Here is a 25914-nt window from a genome sequence, read left to right as displayed (position 1 = left end):
TTGGCAGAAGAATACTGGTAGAGTCATCAACCTTTGGGACATTGATATGTCAAATTTTTTTTTTCAAATATAAGTAGATTTTTATATGTTTTCTTATATGACGTCATTCGGAGGTTATTATAATTCGCGTTTTTAAACAATTTTTACGAATTTAAATAATTTTTCATTCAACATTTTCAATTCCAAAATTGGTTTGACAGTTCATTGTCCCAGCGGCTGTGCACATTTTCCTTTAATCTATCCAAACACGAACACGCTCAAATATATTTTAGAGGTGGCAACCCTTTATCGTAACCACGACGACCACTTTTGTTGGTACCAATCAGATAGCATGGGACCAAGCTGCAGTTCAGAATTAGTATGAAGCTAAAACAAATTGAGATTTAATTCGGTATGTGTTATAAATCAGAGAACAAGAGAGCACTCCAAAGAGAGTGATAGTGTGGAATTTAAGAGAACACCCTTTACAGAAGAGAAGAGAAGCGAAGTTAAAACATGTGTGTTCGAAACTTCATCATTTTTTTTTTTTTGAAACGAGATTTCAGCTAATCAGGCAGCTAGAGTTTGGGGGAAATTTGTGTATGGCAGTTTTAGTTGAAACGGCGAGTAGATCGGTGGCATGCGAAGTTGGTCCACGCTTAGGCGGATTTATGTGAATGTGTAGAATTTTTTGTTTGTTTTATTTACTGAATGGTGTGTTGAATTTCATGTAACAAAAATAATTTGCATTGTATTGCATATAAGAAGAGAAAAAGTAGAAAAAAAAAAAAAACAAAAACGAAAGAATATAAAAAATAAAAGTGAAAAAAAAAACGGCAAAACCCTTTGGGAAAATAGGAAGAAGTAAAAAACGCAGCTGCTTGCCATTTAAATGCATGGGGGGATTACACAGCAGAGCAAAAATCGTGATATTGAAAAAGAAGTGTGAGAGAGTGTGGATTTTTGCAAGGCAAAGTAGGTACAACAGCAAAAACAACAGGGCGACAATAAAATAGCAGGCTTGTTGTTCTTGTTGTGTGTAATCACCCAGCAACCACCGGGGAAGAGGACCTTTACCTCTACCACCACAGCATCATATTCACTGTTGTTCACTGCCACAAACAGCAGCCAGTTGCAGTTGGTAAGACAGGCAGCAGCCAGTAGTGGCACCATAGTCATCTGCTCTGACATACCTACCTAGCTACCCATCGAACAACCGACCAACCAACCTACCTTTCCTACGTGGAGAGCGGCAGAAAAACACCAGCAGCCGTTTAAGTAGCATCAGACATTTGCAACAGTAGTTAGAAGCGCGACGTCAGAAAATTTATTTGTTTTAACATTTTTTGTTGGTTCCGTTTTGTTACACTCTCCGTCGTTTCTGTGGTGTTTTTTCTCTCTCCATGTGTTTGTTTCAAAAGTGCAACGGTGCATGAAAAAGTGCATAAACCTCCGTATATATTTTATTTGTGTATTGTTTATTTTGCTGAGCGTTAACATTTTTTTTTATTTCGAAACAAGCTTGAGTTGAAAAAAAAATTGAAATTAATTTTCTAAATTGAAGCCAGCGCGTGATGTTGACGACGGCGACAACGACGATGATGATTAACCGCAAACAAATCCAGCACAAATGACAGAAATAAATTTTATAATAATATTGCAATAATAACAGTAACAACAAAAAGGTTTTGAAATAACAAAAACAAAAATAATAACAAGGTGAGCAAAAAAAAAAAGTTGTAACAAAAACAAAACAAAAAAACGAAATGAATAATTGCTGAGTCTAAAATAAATCAAAACGAAATATTATTTGAATTTCGCAAAAAAAAACAAGCGGTAACGAATTTTGGCAATATTGGATTGTCTGTCAAAATAATAAATTTCGAAATAGTTAAACGACCGACTCTTAATTACATGGGCTATAAAAATGGGCAATTGATCTGTTCCGGAACTTGCTAAAAATTAAAAATGTTACTACCATAACCGATTTTTCCTTTTGAACGATTTTTATAAAAAACTGGGGTAAATAGGGCTTCAAGGCTTAACTCATGGTAGAACAGCATCTTAAAACCACAGAAATGCAGCATTGAGGCTATGGCCGCTTTTTGTCAGAATTATTCAGAATTACATGCAACAAGTTGTTTTCATTTTTTTTGATAGTTTTTTCTCAAAATTAGTTAAAAAGCGAGAAAAATGAATGAAATTCCAAGATTTGTTATTCAAATATTTCTTCTCTTTTTGGCACGAATTATGGCCCTCAAACGGCCAATGAAACCGTCACACGCTGCCCGAATGTTGCTCTGCGGTATTTTGGTCCATTCCCGGCGAAGGGCTTGCTTGAGGTGATCGACACTTTGGTATTTGTTAGTGCCAAGCTTGCTTTCCAAAATACTCTAGACACAATAGTCCAATGGATTGGTCTCCGGAGATTTTGGTGGGCATCGTGGGCTGAAAATGAAGCGAGGAACCTCATTTTGTAATCATTCTTGGCCATTGTGCGTTGAAAATGAAGCGAGAAACCTCATTTTGTAATCATTCTTGGGTGGCGCGTGCTGAGTCCTGTTGGAATGTCCAGGGTCTGCGGCCAAAAGGCTGCCCAAGGCTTAAATACTCCCGATAATATTCGGCATTTATTTTGATGCCACGGTCGATTAATACGAGCGGAGAGCGATCATCGGCTGTGATGGCGGCCCATACCATCACCATGGCCGGCGCTTGAGTTCTGGTGGCCAACCGAAGGTGCACATTTTCAGCTGACCTCTTTGGCAAGTAAACACGATCATTTTGTTTGTTTACAACGGAGAAACCCACATTCGACAGTTCACCACTTATGAGTCTATTTTGGAATTTCAATGGCTTTACCCCGAGCAAATGTTGCAATGTTTGCCGAATGGAAAATTGTGATATGTTCAGCTCACGAGCCATTTTTCAGCCACTGCGACGCGGGTTTCGAGCAAGTCGCTTCTTTACTTTTCGAGCCATTTCTGCTGATGTTGCTATTTTCTTTCGTCCACTTCTTTGACGTCGGGCAACGCTACCAGTACCATGGTAACGAGCGATGGACACAAAAGTTTTTTTCATATTTAATTTCTGGAGTCCTCTAACGATAGCCACTTGTGGTTTTCCAGCCAAATACAAAGAAATCACACTATCACGATTGAACTCCATCACGAATAACTTTTTCTCTGGAAAATCCTCACAAAAATGAAAATGGAAATTGACAAAGGGTGGCTGGCCTTTGGTCGGTGTTTTCAGACTTCTACCCATGGGAAGAATACAACAACCAGTATGCGATTAGATCTTCCATAAACTTAGGAAATTTCCGGCACTTGAGCCGAAATTGACAACTTTCACTCATGTAGAAATTCGAATATCGACCAAGCCTCATTGTAGTCCGAATCCATTTAAAACTCTGGTCGCCTTGAAAGCCATATTGGCCTCGCTGGATTCGAAATGGTAATAGGGGCATTAATTAGTAAGCAAGTGGTTCATAACGATTCTGTTGGCTTATTTTGTTTTAATATTGGTTTTACCACACACCAGTACCCTGTTGTCCTTGTTTACTAAGTGATTCATCAAATCCTCCGTTCATTTCCGTTACCATCATGATTTTGTTAAAAAAAAACTCAAGAGAAATCTTCATCTCTTATACGTTGGGCGCCACAAAATGTTTCATATTGTATTTCTGTCAACATGGGTGACCAGACCTGATTTAATGCCAACTGGTCTTTAATATCCTTATCACAATTTATTTTCTTTTGATATTTTACCAAAAGCCAAGAAAGAGTTTTTTACGTTGGACGCTATAAAATGCTTACCACCTGTTGTGATCCTACCCATTATTTTCAGAAAATATTAATCGATAAATGAGGTTTACCACAATCATGAGCCATAATATTCCACTTTTAAAAGGGACCGACTTTAAATTCTGCTCTCCTTCTAGAACAGTTATCCTTTGTGCTTCCTTTCTTGTGTTCTTGTGCCATAATATACCAAATTTAGAATGAGATTTTATGTGGAGGTTTTTATATTTATCTAGAAAAGCATTACCTCCCCCAAAGTGGCCAGATCGGTGTTACAATATAGTCTTTTTTTGTCTTTTCCACGTTGGGCGCTACCAAGCGATTTTAAATTGTCTACATTGGTGACTAGCCATTATTCATCATATCACCATACAAAATAGTGGTCCTAACTGCTGCTTTAAATAGATTCTTTCATACTTCATATATTGTGTTGCCTTAAAGGGTAACTAAGGGTAAGGGTTCGACCAAAAAAAAAATATTATTTTTTTGGGTGGAATAAAACCTTTAATACGTTGGGCGCCACAAAATTGTGTAAATTTCTGTTGCTGTATCGGCACCCTTACATGTTTTTTAGAAAATATATATTTTAGAAAAAATAAGTATTATAAATTAGTACCGCACACATCGACTATTTTACAATCAGATTTCTCAATGGGGACTCTATTGTGAAAATGTTCTATACTCCTGAAACAAAATGGTTATTTGGGAAAAGTTTATACTTTAATTTACAGAGTTTCATTGGGAAATAACTCATCTTTTAAAAGTAGGGCGCCACTGAAGATGAATTATTTTTTAAAACTTTAAGTTACAGAGTTTCATTAGAAAAATAACTCATCTTTTAAACGTTGGGCGCCACTGATAGCCACTGGACATGAATTATTCCCCAAAACTTTCCCTACCGGCCAAAAAATTGACCCATATTTATGTTTCATATTTGCCGGCATTTGCAGTAGCAGGAAAAATCTGAAAATTTTTAGGTTCCGTGAAGGAATTGTTTGAACTTCGTCAAAAAAAAATTCATTATATTCTATTTCTTTGTACGATGTTGAAATGCAAACCATTTTTGAGCATCAGTTAGAAATACCCATTCTCATTTTTCTAATATTTAGTAACTATCAAAAATCGATGGGAAATTTATTCTGATTTACTCCTATAGCTTTTTAAAAATCCTATTTTTATAGATGAAGTCAGAGTGCCAAATAAAAAAATAAATTTTTTCGCATTCATTGTTCTCAGATCAACAGAATTTTTTTTTTGAAAATTTTCATTTACATAAAAATGGCTTTGTTTGCCAAATTTGTTGTCACACTTGTCTCCACACGAAAGAAGAACGAGAAAAAAAAAAAACAAATCAAACAAATTAATTAAAAACGATTTTAAAAGAAATGATCATTGAAAAGCAAAATCCACTGAATACAAGATTATCTAGTTCGCTATTAGGCCGCCTATATTACAATAATGGTTGTTGGCGGTGGCCAATACAAAATGAAACCAGCTAAAGACGGCAGCCACTCGCAGAAGTAGAAGTAGCAGCAGCAACAGAAGAAGAAAATTATTTCAAAGTTGAACCGGAGTTATACATTTAACATTAAACCACTACTGGGGACCGAACGACCGACCAGGCTACATACATACATTTATATATGGCTACATAAAAAACAAGACAGCCAGATAGACAGTCAAGAAGTTAGTTTGCCCAAACGACCGACCGATTGACTGACGACCGGGCAGCAGGCTACCACCGTACTTTGAAAATACCTTAAAACCAGTTTGTAAAACAAAAACAGCGACAACAACACTAAATGTAATCAAAATTCAAATGTATACAACAAGATTTTTGAGAAGAACAACAAAAACGAAATTGGAAAAAGAAAGAAAGAAATACACAAAAAAGAAGAAACTATGAAAACGAAACACACGCCATCCAGTCAGCCACCAAGAGCCAAAAAGATAAAATGGAAGAGTAAATAAAAGAATAAAGAAAAGTATTGTTTAAATTTCATTCTTTTATGCACTTCTTGGGGTTCTTTTACCTGAGAACTCTTCTTTGTTTAACACACATACACTCACACACACATACTGCAGTACAACATAACTTGTATTATCATCGAAGAGAGTTTAAGTCTCTCTTTGGTTTTTCTCTTGTGTCGCAGAATACAACAGACAAGATAAGAGGAACCGGTACGAACAGTGTTGCCAACACTTAAGGAATACAATTTAGTGCTCAATTTGCAATTTGTTTTGCCGACAGATGTATATCCTCAGCTATGACAGTTTATGAGGTGCCAGATATAGTGGACCACATGATCTAAAATTGATAAAAATATTTGGATGAAAAAAATTTCAAGAAAATCAGACATCGATTACCATCTTTTTTATTTATAATTGTTAATTATAATTTGAACCTTCTGTGGAGGAGGTAGGGGAAAAAGTGAGCCGATAAATTCTATATCTCCTGTTAAAAATATGAAGAAGGATCAAGTTTTAAAAGAACCGCCGAATTGTTTCGCCAGTTATGAGAGATATAAATATTGAAAATTGCGACTCTTTGTGGGAGAGGTACCATAAGGGGTAGGCCGATCTATATCATCTTCACACCAGATCTTGCATTAGTAAAAATATTGGAATACGCGAAATATGAAGAGATTCAGATGCATATTTCGCATTTTATAAGAGTCATGAATATTCAAAATTTCGACCCGATGTGGGACACGTGCCAGAAGGCGTGGTCCGATATATATGCCATCTTCACACCTAATATTTCGTTGATAAAAATATTGGGATGTGCCGAGTTTGACATTTAATGAGATGCTCGTTTCGCGATTTATGAGCTTCATGGTTATTCAAAATGTTGTGGGGGATGTAGCAGAAGTAGTTGGTCGATATCTACTATCTTCACACCAGAACTTGTGTTAATAGAAGTAATGGGATGCGTGAAATTTTAGGACAATCGGATGCTTATTTCGAATTCTATGACAGTTGTTTCTATTCAAAATTTAGACCGGTTGTGAGGGAGGTACCAGAAGAAGTGGTCCGATTTCTACCTTCTTAATAACAGATCTTTTGTTGATAGAAATATTGAGATGTGTTAAGAATGGAATGGAATCGGATGTTAATTACGTGTTTTATGAGCTTCATGGATATTCAAAATTTTGACCCTTTGTGGAAGAAAGGAGGAGTTGGCCGATATATCCCAACTTCACAGCAGATCTTGAGTTAGTAGAAATTATTGGATGTGTGAAATATGAACAGAACCGGATGATCATTTGGGATTTTATAATCGTTTTGGTTATTCAAAACTTTGACCCTTTGTTGGGGAGGTACCAGAAGGAATGGTCCGATTTCTACCATCCTTACGAAAGAACTTGTGTTGGTAGAAATATTGAGATGTGCCAAGTCTGTATGAAATCGGATGTTAATGTCACGTTTCATGGACATTCAAAATTCAGACCCAGGGGGAGGTACCAGAAGGAGTGGACTGATATATTCCATCTTAACACCAGAGTAAAAATATTATGATCTGTGTAATTTGGAGACAATTGGACTCTTACACCACATTTTATATGAGTTATAGTTATTCAAAATGTTGACCTTTTATAGGGGAGGTACTTGATGGAGTGGACCGATACTGTCCATTTTCACACTTGGTTGGAGAAAAGGCGGATTATCCGTCCTCTTTATGTGCAGTAATTTTTTTTGAAAATTGAGTGGACCGATATTACCCACCCCCGAACTCGATCTAAGTTTGATAATAATATTACGATGTACCAAGCCAGACAGACATACGGAGGGACGGACATCGCCAGATCGTCTACAAATGTCCTGAACCGGATTTGGTCCAAGGAGAATATGGGTCTAAAACCGTTATTCGATGAGGCACATTTTGACCTTTCAAATGATATATACCCTCTCTAGCCATATGGCTAAGGGAACTCTTATGGCGCCAAGACTTTCTAGATAGGAGTTCTAACAATAAACCGAATATATAGAGTTGAACCAAACTTCGAGTTCAGATTTATGTCCGCCCGATATTTGCCACTTTCGCTCCTGAGACCTATAACATTTCTGGCCCTTCTTTGGAATGGTAATATTTTTGGTATTTTTTGAACATTTTACATGGAAAAGTGAATATTTTGCCAGAAGACCTTTAAAATACCCTTTTAGGTCACCCATTTATAAATGGCCTTTGAAAAACGATTCGAATGTATATTTTTTATTTTTTTTTTAAATATAAACTTGTCATTTCTATCACAATTTTTGAAAGTAGCTTCGAGCGTTTCTTTTGTAGGTCAACAACTTAACCCACCACATCTTTTATGATTTACTCCACAAAAAAATAGTTTTTTTGTTTTATATTTTTTTTATTTCTTTACTTGATTACTCATTACAAGTGGCTTTTGGTTTTTAGTTGGCATTGTTCTACAATTATTCTAGTTGATATTTATTATTTTTGTTTTTAGTTTTGGTTTCTTTTCATTTTTTTAGATTGTTTTGATTTGTGGTCTTCGTCTTTTTTTCCTTCTCCCCGATAATGTAAAGTAGTTGGAAAACTAGGTTTTTAGATTTTAAAGCCGCCCAGCTGGAATTATTATTTCAATGTAAATCTAATAAAAAAAACCACTGGATGAGTCTAAGTGGTGAGTCTGGTCTTATCGTTAAAATTTTAAAGCAGGAGACTACAAAAAGAAACAAATGTGAGAGAAGAATAAAAAACAAAAACATAAACAATTGTGACGTGATTTTATAGTAAAATGAAAGTGAAAGGGGAGGCTGTGAGGAAGTTAAAGTTAATTTTGTAAAAAAACACATATATGTCCTCATCAAGTGACCGATTACATGCATATATGGGTGTAAAGTATATAAAAATTCAGTATATTCTTGAACAATTAAAAACGATGTAAGTTCGACTGGGCCGATATTTTTACACCCTCCACCATATGAAAACTTGACTTATGACTAAATCAAAAATGCCGAAAAGAAAATGTATTGCTATATGGGAGTTATTCCCAAAAGTCGGCCTATATTGTACATGTTTTTGCAAGGAGTAAATTCGACCCAGAGAAACTCCGAAGTATCAACTTACTGCTTACTTGTTTTTAAATTGCGCCAAAACTCTTCAAAATAGAAAAACTTGAGAGCTACAATTATAGAAGGCTAAAAAAGGGCCAGAGTTCGAATTGGGGTGGAAATACTGAAAATCCGGTGGTGTCGTTTTATGGTGAGGTTCAAATATCTACTGATAATCCAAAATACCAAGTTACAACTGATTAGGGGCAGAAACCTTTGAAATATCGAAAATTAGGAGGTACCATTGCACGAGGGGCTATATATAAATGTGGATCCTTCCTGTTACAACATCATCATTTAATAACTCAACCTTTAATAGAGCTTTATTATGATAGGGTAGGTATCTCCGAGGAATAATTCAGGGCGAGGCAAACCTAATGATATATTTAATATTTTAATACGGAGATCTTGAAAAAAAACTTCCCTAAAACTACACGATTTTTTTCAGAAGGACACTCTAAATATTTTTAGAAAAAAAAATACGATTCTTGCCTAAGAAGTCCTTTTAAAAATACAAAGAAAAAAATTCTCTAAAAAAAGTGCTGGAATGGAATTCTTGACCAAAAATTCCTAAAAAATCTTGACATGTCCCAATATGGATCCTCCTTATATGGATCCCAATATAAGGCGGACGTAATAAGATGCACATAGATTAGGCCAAGTCGGAAAATTTGTTCGAACAATATATGATTCATTGGTTTTAAAGAATTAGATCATTTTTTTGGGAAGGTGGTACCAAAACAATTGGGCCTATGTTTTCCATTCAAAAAGTTCGCCTACATTTTTATATCCTCCACCTTGAAAAGGAGGGTATATTAATTTTTTCATTCCGTTTGTAACATTCCTAAATATTCGTTGTAGACCCCATAAAGTATATATCAAAAACCAGGATACAATTCTAAGCCTTTTTCTGTCTGTCTGTTGAAATCACGATGCAGCCCAAATTATTTGACGTAGGGCTTAAACATTTGGCACACAATTTATATTAGGCCTATGATGTTTGTTATTGAAAATGAGATATGTCGGTCCACATTTTGGAACAGCCGCCATATATCGATACCAGTACCACATTTTTTCATGGAGTTGTCAAAAAATTGGTATATGTAGATCATAATGGGTTCTAGCTCCGGTGGCGAAACATTGAATGTATAAGTATACGTTTTTGTATAGCCCTCATATAACAGTACCTCCCGATATTTGGTATTTTGATTATATTTGCCAAATTTTTCCACGGATTTGTCTAAAAATTTGTGTTTGTAGTTCATAATGGGTTCCAGCTCCGGCGGCAGGACATTGATAATTTAGGTTCAGGTTTTCACATAGCGCACATATAGCGATACCCATCAATAATTGGTATTTGATTTGGTAGATGCAATCCTTGAAGTATAAAATTGTCTATAGAGGTTACCATTTTGGTATGTGCCCCATGCAACGCTTGTTAAAAGCGTTACGACATGGATAAATCCTTGAAAATCCTTCAAAAAAATTCTTAGAAAATTATGATGTTTGATAAGGAGGTAACTTAAAAATTAATTAATTTTTGTCAAAAGGCTCTAGAAAACCTTTTTTTAAAAAATAAACAAAAATGCTCTTGAAATATTTTTTTAATCCACGATTTTAGGTTAGAGGGCCCTTTTCACGACTTCTAGTCACGATGTCCTTAAAAGTTTTTTTTTTATAAAAAATGCGTAGTCAAATTTTAAAAAAAATATTCTTGATCAGAAATTCCTTGAAATCAGGTGGTCCTTAAAAAAAACTCTCTGAAAACAGGGTTCTTGAAATATTTTTATTAAAAATTCGCGAGTTTTGTTTTGAGGGGCCTTAAATTGAAAATGTTTATTTAAAAAATTCTTAAAAATATCCATTTTTTCTGATTTTTTAATTCATGATCTATGTTGGCGGATAGTCCTTTTTAAAAATCCCAAATGCATGCAAATTTTTGATCAACACCTGAAAGTATGCTACATAAATACGAAAGAATCTACTTCCCTTATGAATTGGAAATAGGACAGTCACAGTCTACGATGCGATTTTAATTTCGTAAATCGAAGAATATAATTTTTAACCTAAAATTCAATTGCTAAAAGAAAAATAGAAATAAAAAATGGTAACATTAAATTACATATTACATATAACATGATGTGTAAATTTCAAATAATATTTCAAATAATATTTCGTTTAATTTTTTTTAAATCTTTTTCAAATTTTCTTTATAATTTTTCCTTTACTAATTTTTGTTTCTATTTTTTCTACCTTCTTCTTTTTCCAGCCAAGCAAGAGAGAATACACTCAGCTTCTAAGAAGTTGCTTATAGTACATATTTATAGAAATTTAAGGATTCTGCCGGAGCAAACGAAAGGCAAAGCAAAGGATTCTATTGTGATTTAGTTATAATCGAAGTCAAACTCCATACTAAACTACAAAACCAGGACAAAATCAAAACACCTCCAAAATGGCAGTGTTTGGTATGGTATCGGCCGTTTCCGGCTTTATAAAAATCCGATATCTTCTGGACAAGGCGGTCATCGATAATATGGTGTTTCGTTGTCACTATCGGATAACAACGGCCATATTGTTTGTCTGCTGTATTATTGTGACGGCCAATAATTTAATTGGTAAGTAGATGAGAGACAAAAAATATACAAAAAAAAAAATAAATAAATAAAATAAAAAAATTAACACAAAAATAAACAGTAATAATTCAAATGCATAGACTAAAGTTAATATGCATATGTAAATTTTAATGTAAATAAATTGATTAACAATGAAGCGAAAGAAAAAAACAATCAATATGTCGATGAGCTAATTAATTTCTTCTTTATTACTATTATTGTCATTATTATTATTATCATTTAAAAATACAAATTCTTTGAAGCGTTTCATTTTCTTTGTGTGTGTGTTTTTCCAATTTCCCTTTTCGTTTGTAATGGAAAGGGTGGTGGGGAGACTGCATTGATAAATGCTTGTTTAAATAATAAGCTTTCGCCATAAATGTAGCTTGTCGCCATTTAACACTTTTGAAAAAACGCAAACATTGTTAACACCAACATCGGGCTTGGCCCCCACCGCCCATTGTTGTTGACCATTTAACATATTTTTAACACGACAAACAATGTGGAAAAAAAAACATGTCGACATCTAATTAGAATACATGTGTGGAAATATGAAAATGGAAAAATGTGTTGGCATGGAAAAAGCGATTGCCGATAACTTTAATTAGCAGGAGAAGCGCAGAGGAAGGAGAATGACACGGATGTTGTAATTGTAATAACACTAATGCAATTGCAACACCTAGCTAGAGGCTAGTTTACACATCATATCGAGAGTCGAATGCAATGAATAACACTGTGATGATCTTAATTTTCATATCCTCCACCATAGTATGTAGATTATATTAAGTTTGTCATTCCGTTTGTAACACCTCGAAATATACATTTTAAACCCCACAAAGCGTATATATTGTTGATCAGCATACAATTCTATGTCGATTTAGCTATGCCCGTCCGTCTGTCCATCTGTGGAAATCACTCTAGCTTCCGAACGAAATGAAGTAGATTCTTAAAATTTTACTTAAATTTATATTATGTCTGCAGGACTTTTGGTATTGAAAATGTGCCATGTAGGTCCACGTCTTCGTATAGCCCCCATATAACGGTACCTCCCGATATGCGGTATTTTTATGTTTTTGGCGACGTTATTTACCAGAAGTTTTTCAAAATTGGTATTTAAAGTTCGTAATTGATACTACGGCTTACGACAGAAAATGGGCCATGTAGGTCCACGTCTTCATATATATAATTATTTTAGCGACATTATTCACTGGAATTGTTTCAAATTTGGTATTTGAAGTTCGTAATGGGTACTACAGCCTAGACAGAAAATTGTCTGTGCAGGCTCACGTCTTCGTATATCCCTCATATAACGGTACCTCCGGATATTCGGTATTTTGATGATTTTAGCGTCATTATTCACATAAAACGTTTCACATTTGGTATTTGGAGTTCGTAATTGGTACTACAGCCTATGACAGAAAATTGTCTGAGCAGGTCCACGTCTTCCTATAACGGTAACTCCCAATATTCGGTATTTTGATTATTTTAGCGACGTTATTCACCGGAATTGTTTTAAATTTGGTATTTGAAGTTCGTAACGGATACTACAGCCTATGGCAGAAAATTGTCTGTGGAGGTCCACGTCTTCGTGTAGCCCCCATATAAGGGATCCTACCTTTATTCGGTATTTTGATGATTTTAGTGACATTATTCACCGAAATTGTTTCAAATTTGGTGTGTGAAGTTCGTAATGGGTACTACAGTCTATGACAGAAAATGGTCTGTGCAGGTCCACGTCTCCGTATAGCCCCAAAATAACGGTACCTCCCTATATACGGTATTTTGATGATTTTAGCTATATTATCACCAATTTTTTTATTTAAGTTTCGCATTTGAATTTAGTAATGGTTTATGACAAAAGTTGCCTATGCAGGTCCAAGTGGTCGTATAGACCCTAATATAACGGCTACATTTTGTATTTTTATAATTTTAACAGAATTTTTAACGAATTTTATTTTATGTTTTTTGTCAAAATTGCCAAAATCGTTCCAAGTGGTGGAGGGCATTCAAAGATCGGCCCGGCCGAGCAGCTTTTTGATCATTTGTTATTTTGTTTGATCATTTTTTCGCATCATCCTCCTACAAAATATATTTTTAGGAGGGTGACCTCAAAGACAAAATTATTCTTAATCCGATTGTACTATAAGTCACCAAGGATAAGAAATCTCTAGTTGCATTTTGTATCAAGAAAATATCCGCATCAATGTTGGCAAAAATCCTGAAAATATTTCATAATTTTTTGATAACTTTTTCTTGGGCTCAGCCGTACTTCATATGAGTTTCCGCAAAGTACTCCTACAGAACAACATTTAAGAAGGATATTATCGAGGACAAAAATATTCTTCATCAAATTTTACTATAAGTCATCAAAGAAAGGAAATCTGGATATCTATTATTTATAAAAAAATATCCAAATCAATGTTGGCAAAAAACGCAAAAATATTAAAAAAAATTTTGCTCAATTTTTCTGGGCCCCTGCCATACCTCATATTTCTTGAAATATGATGGAGATAGGGATTTCTTGTCTTTAGTGACTTATAGTAGAATTTGATGAGGAATAATGTTGTCTTTGACATCATCCGTCCAAAATAATATTTTCTTGGAGCATTTTTTGCAAACTCACATAAAGTATGGCAGGGGCCTAGATAAATAAATCGAAAAATTATGAAATTTTCAATATGCCAATGCCAAATTTTGTGATACCTATCGGAAATAGAGATTTCTTTTCTCTGGAAACTTATAGAGAAATTTGATGTAGAAAATTTTTGTCTTTTTTTGCCTTCCTTCTAAACTGATGTTTTGTTGGATATTTTTGCATAAATTCGCATGAAGTACTACTTTAACCCTAAGATGTGTTTTTTATATATATGAATTCCTGGCGATTAGGTCAGTTTTAGACTTTTGACTTCTTTGGGGACCTACAGTAGAATTTTATGCTTCACAATTTTGTGGGATATTTTAATATGGTACGGATCCGTTTGGAGGTGGTTTTTTACCATATTTCCAAAAAATGACCAAAAAGACCACTTTGTTGACTCGATTGAAGGTTAACATTTTTGACCCCGTATTTTTATCTACAACATTGCCAAAGACATCAATTACATAAAATCGACGGATTCCAAGGTATCTTAATCCGAAAATTCCATTAAATTCAGTTTAGGCTCTTCTGCATAAATTCACAGGTGTCTTCTAGTTTTAGCTCCACTTCCATAAAGATTATGGTATTTTCTCTGTAATTAATATAAATTGAGTTTTGTCGCACAGTGTAATTATAATAATAAACGCCGTTACAGGTGTCTCCTAGTTTTAGTTCTACTTTCATAATCTTCCGGATTTTCCCTGTAATTATTAAAAAAATTGAATTTTGTCGCACAGTGTAATTATAATAATAAACGATTGTAACACATTGTAAACTCCAAATTACTTTACAAAACATTTGCCTTTAACAAATTATTTCATAAAAAAAACATTAATTATTGTACAACGCAATCAATTACTTATGGCTCAGTTAATATCCAGCTGTTTTTTTCTCTTTAAACATTGGCGGTTTTTCGATTTACGAAAAAAATCCAGTCATACACTTTCACACGTAACCAATTTTTGCCGGTTTGTTTGAACACATTCTCAGCGTCGACGACGACGGCATCGTCTCTATGTCAGTGGCAGAGGCGGCGGCTCGCTGTCCTCTTTTTGGGATACAATCACTTCCAACATTGTGTCTCAACTCACATTGTAGTTTCCTACCCATCGGAATGATTCATCAACGATTCGATGGAAAGAAATCACTTTGTATTTTCCGAATCTGTGTGTTTTGGGAATTTCTGTGTGCGTTTGTGTGTTTGTGTGGTACTACACTATTCATTAAATTGTTTAGACAGACCAGTCCAGTCAATCCATTCCGCTGCACACATCGAAAGTCAAATAAAAAAAACGGATCATAAATAAACAAAACCACATTGACATCTTCAAATCAAATCATGAGAAGCAGAAGTAGAAGAAGAATTTATATGCAAATGGGTATTTCACCATACAATGTAAACATGGATATTGGAAGAAAGAAAGCCACAATTTCCCAAGACATGAAAAAGTCATTGACTTTGTCCTCGTGATCAAATGACTGCTCTACATAATTTTATTGGAATTCCGAAACAAAGGTAGATATCTCAATCCATCATCGGCTTACAACACGAATTCAGGTTATGACAAATGACTCATAAAAGTGAGGTGTCTGTCTCCTTGACATGTTATCGTTATCTGTTTTGCAGTTTTGCAAATCATTGAACTTGTTTTAAAAAAGGGAGGAGGGAATACCAGTAAAGAAAGTTTTATATTCGGCTGGGTAGAATATTTGTAAATCTTCACCTGGTGAAAATTTCACTTATGGCTAAATCGAAGGCTATCCTCAAAATCCCAAGAATTTCGGAAGTTTCGCTACATTGAATATATTGTGAGAGGAGTTAAACTAGCCATCTATTTGAGTTGGACATTAGGGTCGGAACTTTCAAAGTGCCAGAAATCAAAGGCTATATATAAGTAAACCTGTTACTTAGGCGAAAAGCAATCCTACTCACTAAAAATCCGATATTCCAAATTTAGTTATAATTTGGAAATTAGGACCCAATCCTGCAACCTACCGAAAATCAGGAGGAATACTTATATGGGGCTAGAAGTTAATCTTCCCACAAGAATTACAGCTGATTTGGTTGAAATTAGGAGCCAAAACCAGAAATCTCTAAAAAAACTCCAAAAATTAGGAGTTGTCGTTATATGGGGCTATTGTAGGGAGGTCTTAAAATACCCTCACAATGACGAGGTGCGCATTATTTGGTCGGAAAACCTTGTTCACGCCAAAAATTCAGAGGGTAACGTTTATATCGGCCTAAATCAAATAGTGGGCCCATAAAAAGCCCGATATACCAGCTGCAAAAACCGTCAGGAGGTACAGTTATATGGGGCCATATCGGTATTAATTGCATATTGTTTTCTTAGTACTAAATGTAATCAAAGAGAATCCGAAATGTCTACATGCAGCAGATTTGACTGATGTTGAGACCATCAAAATATCGAAAATTGGGACATACTCTTATATGGAGAACTATACCTAAGAGTGAGCTATCTTGATTTTTTCCTGTTAGGAGTTAAACTTACGGGTTTTCGTTATATGGAGACTATATCAAAAAGTGGACCCACATCAACATTTTTTGGGAGGACCTAAACTACCCACAGAAAACCTAACAATGCCAAGTTGCGCCTAATTTGGTCGGTTGCGCTTAATTTGATTATGTCAAAAATTCAGAAGGTAGAGTTAGATAGGGCTAAATTAAAAATTGGATCCAAAATCCAAAAATTGAGAGAAGGAGATGTGCCCACAAAAAGCCCGATATATCAGCTGCTTTCGATGAATATTGAGACCTAACCCTTGAAATCGCCAAAAACCAGGAGGTATAGTTTTATGGACTATATCGAAAGTAGACTTTACTTGAATGTGTTTGGCAGGAAATTGGCACCAGAAGTAACCGCTATATGGGGATAATTTCAAAAAGTGGACCGAAATTACAATTTCTTCAAAAGTTGACCTACGACCCTCTAAGAATACGAAATGTCAAATTGCATTTGATTCACACTGAAATTAGAAAGGCGGAACCGTTAAAATGCCAAATCCATCCATTGTGCGCTGGAAATGAAGCGAGGAACCTCATTTTGTAACCATTCTTGGGTGGCGCGTGCTGAGTGTCGGTCGATTAATACGAGCGGAGAGCGGCTGTTATGGCGGCCCACACCATCACCATGGTCGGCATGAGCTCAATTTTCAATATTTGCCGAATGGAATATTGCGATATGTTCAGCTCATGAGCCATTTTTCGGCCACTGCGACGCGTGTTTCGATCAAGTCTCTTCTTTACTTTACGAACCATTTCTGCTGATGTTCCGTCCACTTCCTTGACGTCGGACTACGCTACCAGTATTATGGTAACGAGCGATGGTACGAGACACAAAATATTTATTCACATTTATATGCTGGAGGGCTGTTGGAAAATTCTCACCAAAATGCTTTTGTACGCATGTAAACAATATAATGAGCTTTCACTGGAATAATTTTAACAGCTGTCGGACTGTCGGAGTGACTTAGAAATGACATAGTCTGAAGGTGGTTGCAGTTTTTTCATCTCACCCTGTATACCCTATCTAGCCATATGGCTGAGGGCATAAAAATCAATCACCAACGTTTTTCTATGTAAAGTCGGTTCAGCAATTTCTTTTTGAAAGAAAAAATTATTTGAGCAAATTGCTTCTCAAAAAAAAAAACAATTCAGCCAAATTTCAAATCAGAAAAAGGCAATTCCTCCAATTTTTAATATAGCAAAAATGTAGTTCATTCAACTTTTCTTATAGTTACTTTAGCTAAATTTTTGTTTAAAAAATATATGTATATTCTTTCGAAAACTTCAAATCAGCCATCCCTTTCCGATACAAAACGTGAATAAAACAGATTGTGAAAATTTTAAACAACTTCAATTTAAAATAATGCTGAGAGTGGCCTCAAATTTCTTTTCGAGTTCATTCGACACTATCACGTACTGCTAACAACTATCTATGATGTGTGATACCATCTAGACCACGTGTCCAACTCCCGTGTCATACATACACTCATACAAATATCGACAATAACAAATTATCGGAAAGTTGATATGTTTTCAAAAAAAAAGAAGTTTAACCAACTCTTTGGTAAAACGAGCCATGGCACCAACATCGCATTTTATGTTGTACTTGTTGTTGTAATGTGTGACAAAGTTTCTAAAGAATCGGTTGTTGTTTTTTTATGTATTTCTCTTTAATTATTCCAATGAAGTGTTGGGAGCACCACTCCCAAAAAAGTAGCAGTAGCCGGAAAAAGCAAAAAAAGAAGAAAAACCTCAACTGAAAAAGAAAAACCAAGTGCATTTCATGGTCCCTCAGACCAATGGTTGGTTTGGGATGGCGGCGGGTTCGTTGGGTCTGTCGCTCGGTTAGTTAAAAATCCAACTCACGTCATTACAATGCAGTTAAGGTTTGGTTTGATGTTGGTTGTTGGAGGTATGTTCGTTATAGCATTTTTTGTTTGGACTACCATCTACCCGGAGAGATAGTAGTCATGGATATTTTGGTATATTTTACATGTAGAATATACCTATCTTTAAATTTAAACACATATTCATACATACATATATAGCATGTATATATGTATATGTACATTGTATGCCTGATTTTTATATGATCCCCACTTTATCTCCGAACAAAAAAAAAAGAACAAGAGAAATAAAAGAGAGAAAATATAAAAAACTTTGGTCCCTCAAACGGAAAAAAAAGTTTTGAAGCCTATTAAAAAGCCAGTTCTCTCTCTTTCCCAGTTAAGTCAAAAAGGTCCAACTTTTTCCGTTCAAGTACCATTGTGTGAGTGTGTACATGCAGATATGGTTGGCAGAAGCCCCATCTCTTAAATATTTATGGTGCATTTCAAATGATGATAATTCTTGATGGGGGAGAGAGGGACCAGAGGAGGATGAGGGAAGGATGAGCTTACTGAACTGTGGGAAAATATATGGCCAATAACAAGACAACAAGAGAGCACTTGCCTGCAACAAACCATAAACAAAGTTTTAGCTTGGCCAAAAAAAAGTATTCGAGAGATTCGGACATTGAACAACAATTGTAAGGGCCTTAACGAGGAAGAGTTTTTTTATACCCTCCACCATTCATACATATGGAGGGTATATTAGGGTTCGTCATTCCGTTTGCAACTCATCGAAATAATAATTTTCGGACATTGAAAAACAATTGTAAGGGCCTTAACGAGGAAGAAAGTTTTTTTATACCCTCCACCATACTTGCATATGGAGGGTATACTAGGGTTCGTCATTCCGTCATCGAAATAATAATTTTAGACCCGTCCGTCCGTGTGCCTGTCCGTCTGTTTTAATCACTCTAGAGTCAAACCGAATAAAGTTGGGGAAGCTAAAATTTTGCACCGATCTGTCTTTTGTATGAAGGCAGGTTAAGTTCGAAGATAGGCTATATCGGTCCCCGATATCGTATAGAACCCATACAATGGTGCCCCCTGATATTGGGTATTTTGATGATTTTAGCCACATTTTTTCAATGGAATTGTCTCAAATTCTACATAAGGAGTTCTTCGTGGCTGCTATACCTCCTGAAAAAGAATTTTCTATATAGGTCCACGATATCGTATAGCCCCCGTACAATGGTGCCTCCCGATATTCGGTATTTTGATGATTTTAGCCACATTTTTGAATGGAATAGTCTGAAAATCCACACAATGAGTTCCCTCTGAGTACTTTACCACCTGGAAGAGAGTTGTCTATATAGGTCTACGTTTTAGTATAGCACCCATATAACGCTACCCTGAGATATTCGGTATTTTGATGATTTCAGCAATATTTTTCGCCGGAATCTTTTTAAATTTCGTATTGGAGAATCTTAATGGGTACTACAACCTATAGCGAAAATTTTCGTATGCAGGTCCACGTCTTTGTATAGCCCCCATATAATTGTACCTCCCCATATTCGATATTTTCATGATTTTTGTGACATTATTTACCGGAATCTTTTCAAATTTCGTATTGGAAGATCTTAATGGGTACTACAACCTATGGCAAAAAATTTCGTAGGCATGTCCATGCCTTCGTATAGCCCCCATATGAAGGTACCTCCCGATATTCGATATTTTAATGATTTCAGCAACATTATTCTCCGGAATCTTTTCAAATTTCGTATTGGAAGATCTTAATGGGTACTACAACCTATGGCAAAAAAATCCGTATGCAGGTCCACGTTTTCGTATAGCTCTCATATGACGATACCTTCCGATATCCGATATTTTAACGATTTTACCGACATTATTCACTGAAACTGTTTTAAATTTCATATTTGAGGTTCGTAATGGGTACTACAGCCTATGACAAAAAATTTCGTAAGCAGGTCCATGCCTTTGTATAGTCCCCATATAATGGTTTTCATTAAAGTGGTAGTTTTCGGATCTTTTTTTTTTTAATTTTTCAAGTTCCTTGCAAATGGTGGAGGGTATTTCAAGTTCAGCCCGGCCGAACTTAGCTGCTTTTTTACTTGTTCCATAAAAAATGTTGCTGAATTAATTTTTTTTATCAAAAAAAGTTTGTTTAAAATTCCATAGAATGCACCCACTTTTTCCGAACCAACGTCAATTTCGCCTACTTTAAAAAAAAAAAACTCAATTCACAAAATTTATATTCAGCAAACTTTTTTCCAAAGCCAAATAAAATAATCCAAATCAGCTTACTTCATCAATTCTTTCCAAGGGATTTTCTCCTCAAAGCTTGGCACACAATACCACTTCTTCTAACTTCATCACTTCACCCTAAACACACACCCCGCACTCACATAGAGAGAGAGATAAACTTCACCACATTCTTGTAGGAGTAGCAAATAAACAAAAGTTACAAATCCTCTTTAAAAAGTGCCCAACAGCCGGAGAGAATACGAAAATAAACTGCAGACAATGGGATGGACACAGAGACAGGACACTTTTTCCCTCAGCATAAAACGCTTCATTTAAAGTGAAATGTATATTACAGAGATATGTACTTCATTCTCTCTATATCATATCATGGATCTTTGGGTGCAATGCATTTCATGGCCCCTCAATTGGGTATGTCTTACACATAGGCTGGGGGCCTGGCCTTTGGTACCCCCATATGGTCAACATGACATTTGACTATGACAACTGTGGGGGAGTACTTTTGCAAATGCGAACTCCCGGAAGATATGAAGGAACTATCCTCTTCCTGTTCCCTTGTTTGCCGATATGTGGAAAAATCTGAAATGACTATTTGTGTAGTGTCATTGTTAAAAACGGGGTATCGCATGATGGCTCCACCTCAGCATCATTGCCCCAACGTCATCGTTGTGCTCCAAAAGATGGAAAAATGAAAAGTAGTAATCTAATGTTGGAAAAAAAAAGAACTGATGGCTATGATGTCTGTGACCCCCAACCCACACACACACACACACGCACACTGACAAGTGGCCACAATGACCACTACCGCCAACACCCCCCGATAATACCATCATGACCGCATATTGTCTTAGTCTTCGGACATGAATGATGATGATTTGTGTAAATGCAAATGGGAGGTGGTGTAGTGCAATATGGGGGCATATATATCTGATGGTTAACCCATTGTGATGATATGAAATTTATTTGGAATTAACATTTCAGGGGATATGGAGAAAGCCGACCCCGTGAATTGTTATTTTCTCTAGAAGAACGTTGCTGAATTGAGATTCTCTATAGGAAAATTTGGGAGCAACGACTTTTTTCTATAGAAAAATTTTACTAAATTTAATTTTTCTTAGGAAGACGTTTGCTGAAATAAATTTTTTTTATAGAAAAACTTTGCTGTTTAATCGTTTCTTTGGAAAAACTTAGCTGAAGTAGCTATTCCCAAAAAGAAAAGTTAGCTTTATACAACAATAGATACACTCGATGTTCAAAAAAAAGGAAAAATGATTTGGCGAACCCTACATATTAACACAAATATATATAAACACATCTAAAGGCAAGAATGCAGACAATGTTTTATATATTTCTAATTGTCCCATAATGGGACCATTTTCGACTCTTTGAGATCTGCTTTCAAAAAGATCTGCATTATTTCGGAGCCATTAATAATATGCCGTCGTTTTTTTTGGATAGGTAATTCAAAAACCTTTCATATGATACCCATATTGTATATAACCGGTTCGGATATTATCCGGTTTTTCTATTCGGATAACCGGAACCGTTAAGAATTTCTCCTTCGCGTGACAAATTTTTGGACAGGTATTTCTATAAGCTTTCATATAATACCCATATTATATATAACCGGTTCGTAATCGGATATTATTCGTTTTTAATGTCCTGTTAATGGCCTGTTTTGCCCACGATTCCTTAAAAATCACCCCATCGTATGACGTTGGATAGGCATTTCTATAAGTTTTCTTATAACACCCATATTGTATATAACCGGTTCGTAACTGGATATTATTCGGTTTCAGTAACCGGTTAATAGGCTCTTTCCCCGCACGAACCGTTACAAATCACCCCATCTTATGACCAAGAATATGTATCTCTATAAGCTTTCATATGAAACCCATATTGTATATATCCGGTTGGTAACCGGGTTTTTCCGGTTTTAATATGCGGATAACCGGAACCGATAAAAATTTCCCCATTGTATGACCATATTTTGGACAGATATTTCTATAAGCTTTCATTAACAACTATATTGTATTTAACCGGTTCGTAATCGGATTTTTTTTTGCTTTTAATATCCGGATAACTGGGTATTTCGTATATGAAATTGTTAAAAATCACCCCAATCGTATGACCATATGTTGGAAACGTATTTCTATAAACTTTCATATGAGACACATATTGTATATAACCGGTTTGTAATCGGATATTATCCGGTTTTAGTATTCGGATAGCCTGAACCGATAAAAAATTTCCCCATCGTATGATCATATTTTGGACAGATATTATTAGCTTTCATATAATACCCATATCGGATAAATCCGGTTCGTAACTGGATATTATTCGGTTTTAGTAACCGGTTAATCGGACTTTTTCCCACGAACCGTCTTATGACCTTTTTTTGAATTTGCTTTTTTATAAGCTTTCATATGAAACCCATATTGTGAATATCCGGTTCGTAACCGGATATTATCCGGTTTTAATATCCGGATGACCGGGTCATTTTTCCCACAAAAAAAAATATTTTCCCATAATCTGTTTTAAATTCCTCCGATCCAAACATAGCCCTCAAACTCAAAATAACCCACAATTTCACTTCCCCAAAAGGGTTAACATGCAATTTGAGAACTTTTCCCCAACATGACATAGCCCCAACCTAATTGCATAATCCACACACAACCACATTGGCTGTTGTATGCAAACACACACATAAATATGTATGTATGCTATATATATGTGTGTGTGGTTTATGAATATAAATTGTTAGCTCGAAATGACTTTAGTTTGAGTTTAAATTAAATTAGAATAAATTGCCTACAATTTACCCAGAGAATTTCAAATATTTAATAAAAAATTTGGTTTTGTTTAATTTCAGGTGATCCCATCTCGTGCATCAATGATGGCTCCATTCCAATGCATGTCATCAATACGTTCTGCTGGATTACATATACGTTTACCATACCGGGTCAACAGCATCGGCAAATTGGCACAGATGTGGCGGCTCATGGCCTGGGCAATGAATTTGGCCAGGAGAAACGATATCATAGCTATTATCAGTGGGTGCCGTTTGTGTTGTTCTTTCAGGTGGGTGTAATATTATTTTAAAATTTTAAATTTAAATTAATTCATTGCTTTTCAATTTTTTTAGGGTCTCATGTTCTATGTACCCCATTGGATCTGGAAGAATATGGAAGATGGCAAAATGCGCATGATCACGGATGGCCTGCGTGGCATGGTCTCCATTCCCGAGGATTATCGCAAGGATCGCCAGAATCGCATTATCAAATATTTGATGGATAGTTTGAATTCCCATGCCGGCTATTCGTTTGCCTATTTCTTTTGCGAAGCCTTGAATTTTGTCAATGTCATTGTGAATATCTTTTTGGTGGATAAGTTTTTGGGTGGAGCCTTTATGACCTATGGCACGGATGTCATTAAATTCTCCAACATGGATCAGGATAAACGTTACGATCCCATGATTGAAATATTCCCTAGACTCACTAAATGTACATTCCACAAATTTGGCCCTGGTGGTTCACCACAGAGACACGACACTTTGTGTGTGTTGGCTTTGAATATTTTGAATGAGAAGATCTATATTTTCTTGTGGTGAGTAGGGATTTACTTTTTTCCAAAAAAAAAAAACAGCTGAATTTAATTTTGGAAATCGGTTGAATTTTTAACTCGAAACTTGACTCGATTTTAATCTATTCCCTTTTTAATTATCTTTTAGGTTCTGGTTTATCATTTTGTCTGTCATCACTGGCGTTGCCATGGTCTACTCTTTCATGGTTGTGACCATGCCCACCACACGTGAAACCATCATCAAACGCTCATATCGTTCCGGCCAGAGCAAAGAAATCTCAAGTCTTGTTAGACGTTTGGATGTAAGTAAACCAAACACACACACACACACTCAAAAAATGGAATTATAAAAAAACAACTCTTATTTTTTACAGATTGGTGACTTCCTGCTATTGCATTTTGTTGGCCAGAATGTGAATACGAAATCCTATTCGGAAATGGTACAGGAATTGTGTAATCTCTTGGGCACCTCAAGGACACCATCGGCCCCCTCAACATTGGAAATGCATCCAATTTATCCACAAGTGGATAGCTTTGGCAAGGAAACCGAAACATAAATACAAAAGCCACTGCAACAAAAAAAGGAAGTGCAAAAGAAGACTAACGAATGTCCACACACACAACACAATAATTCCAATGCAATGAATCATCATCATCATCTGACGACGACGACGAAGAAGACGACGATGGAAAGGCAACAAATGATTTCTCATTTATTTTTTTTTTAATTTTATATAATTTTAAATTTTATGATTTATTTTAAAAAATAATAATAATAGACACAGCTATAGCTATTTTGTAATAGAGACTACTAAAAGCATTTTACAAAATCTTAATATTTAATCGAAAAACCTTATGTTTTGTAAAATTCTATAAAAGCAAATGTTTTGTCCCAAGTTCATTTTTCAAATATCACTCACAAGTTTCCGTGCAATTTTTGTTTTTTATAAAAAATACCAGGCCAAATTGAAAAATAGGAAATTTCAAAACGCCACACTGCCCCAAAATCATATTTTCAATTTCTCCACTTTAAGTATAAAAAAGACAAAACATTTTTTTATAAATGTTTCAATGATTTCTCGAAATTTAAAATTTAATAATAATACCATAAAAAACACAAACGCCATCAATTATATTAGAAAATATATAAGTTTTAACAGATTACTTTTTAAAAAATAATTACAATAATAATTATTATATAGCATACAATTTTTTATATATGTATTTGTCCCTGATTATTGTATTTGTCCATGAAATATTGCTTCCATTTTTAAACTGAATAATATTATATCGAAATTCCAAATTGTTATAAATTATGTAATAACTTTATGTCCTCTCCTTTTTCTCAATATTTATCGAAAATTCACTTTTTTAGAATTTTTTAGTTAAGCTATATCGATAAACATTTTCTTTTTTAAATAATAGTAATGATGATAATAATGCTAACATTTTTATAAAAAAAACACCGAACTACACCTACATATATTTTAGAAATTGTGTTTATAAACAAAAGTATTGTGATTATGATGATAGAAACAAGATTATTTTGTATGCTACTTTTTTTAAAATAAATATTTACGATTTTAAATATAAATAGAAA

General features: G+C 35.0%; 2 protein-coding genes across 6 annotated transcripts in view; one reads left to right on the top strand and one right to left on the bottom strand.

Moving 5' to 3' along the window:
- The window catches only part of LOC131801556 (dedicator of cytokinesis protein 3-like), a 168932-nt gene that overhangs the window by 39357 nt on the left and 103661 nt on the right, over positions 1-25914 (bottom strand). The window lies entirely within an intron of this gene.
- LOC101893631 (innexin inx3) lies at positions 557-25914 on the top strand. 4 transcript variants are annotated; one of them, XM_005178704.4, is made up of 7 exons: positions 557-693; positions 1544-1698; positions 11119-11464; positions 23605-23813; positions 23878-24338; positions 24463-24616; positions 24689-25914. In XM_005178704.4, the coding sequence occupies exons 3-7, from the start codon at positions 11302-11304 to the stop codon at positions 24869-24871; spliced, it is 1170 nt and encodes a 389-aa protein (XP_005178761.1). In that variant the 5' UTR covers positions 557-693; positions 1544-1698; positions 11119-11301; the 3' UTR covers positions 24872-25914. The 4 variants fall into 4 exon arrangements, with proteins under 4 accessions (XP_005178761.1, XP_011290592.1, XP_011290597.1 ...); XM_011292290.3 differs by having other exon boundaries at positions 1501-1698; XM_020035133.2 differs by having other exon boundaries at positions 612-626.

Source organism: Musca domestica, unplaced genomic scaffold, assembly GCF_030504385.1.
Source record: "Musca domestica strain aabys unplaced genomic scaffold, Musca_domestica.polishedcontigs.V.1.1 1, whole genome shotgun sequence".
Classification (NCBI taxonomy): domain Eukaryota; kingdom Metazoa; phylum Arthropoda; class Insecta; order Diptera; family Muscidae; genus Musca; species Musca domestica.
The sequence above is the reverse complement of the archived record's forward strand: the minus strand, read 5'-3'. Positions and strand labels throughout refer to the sequence as shown.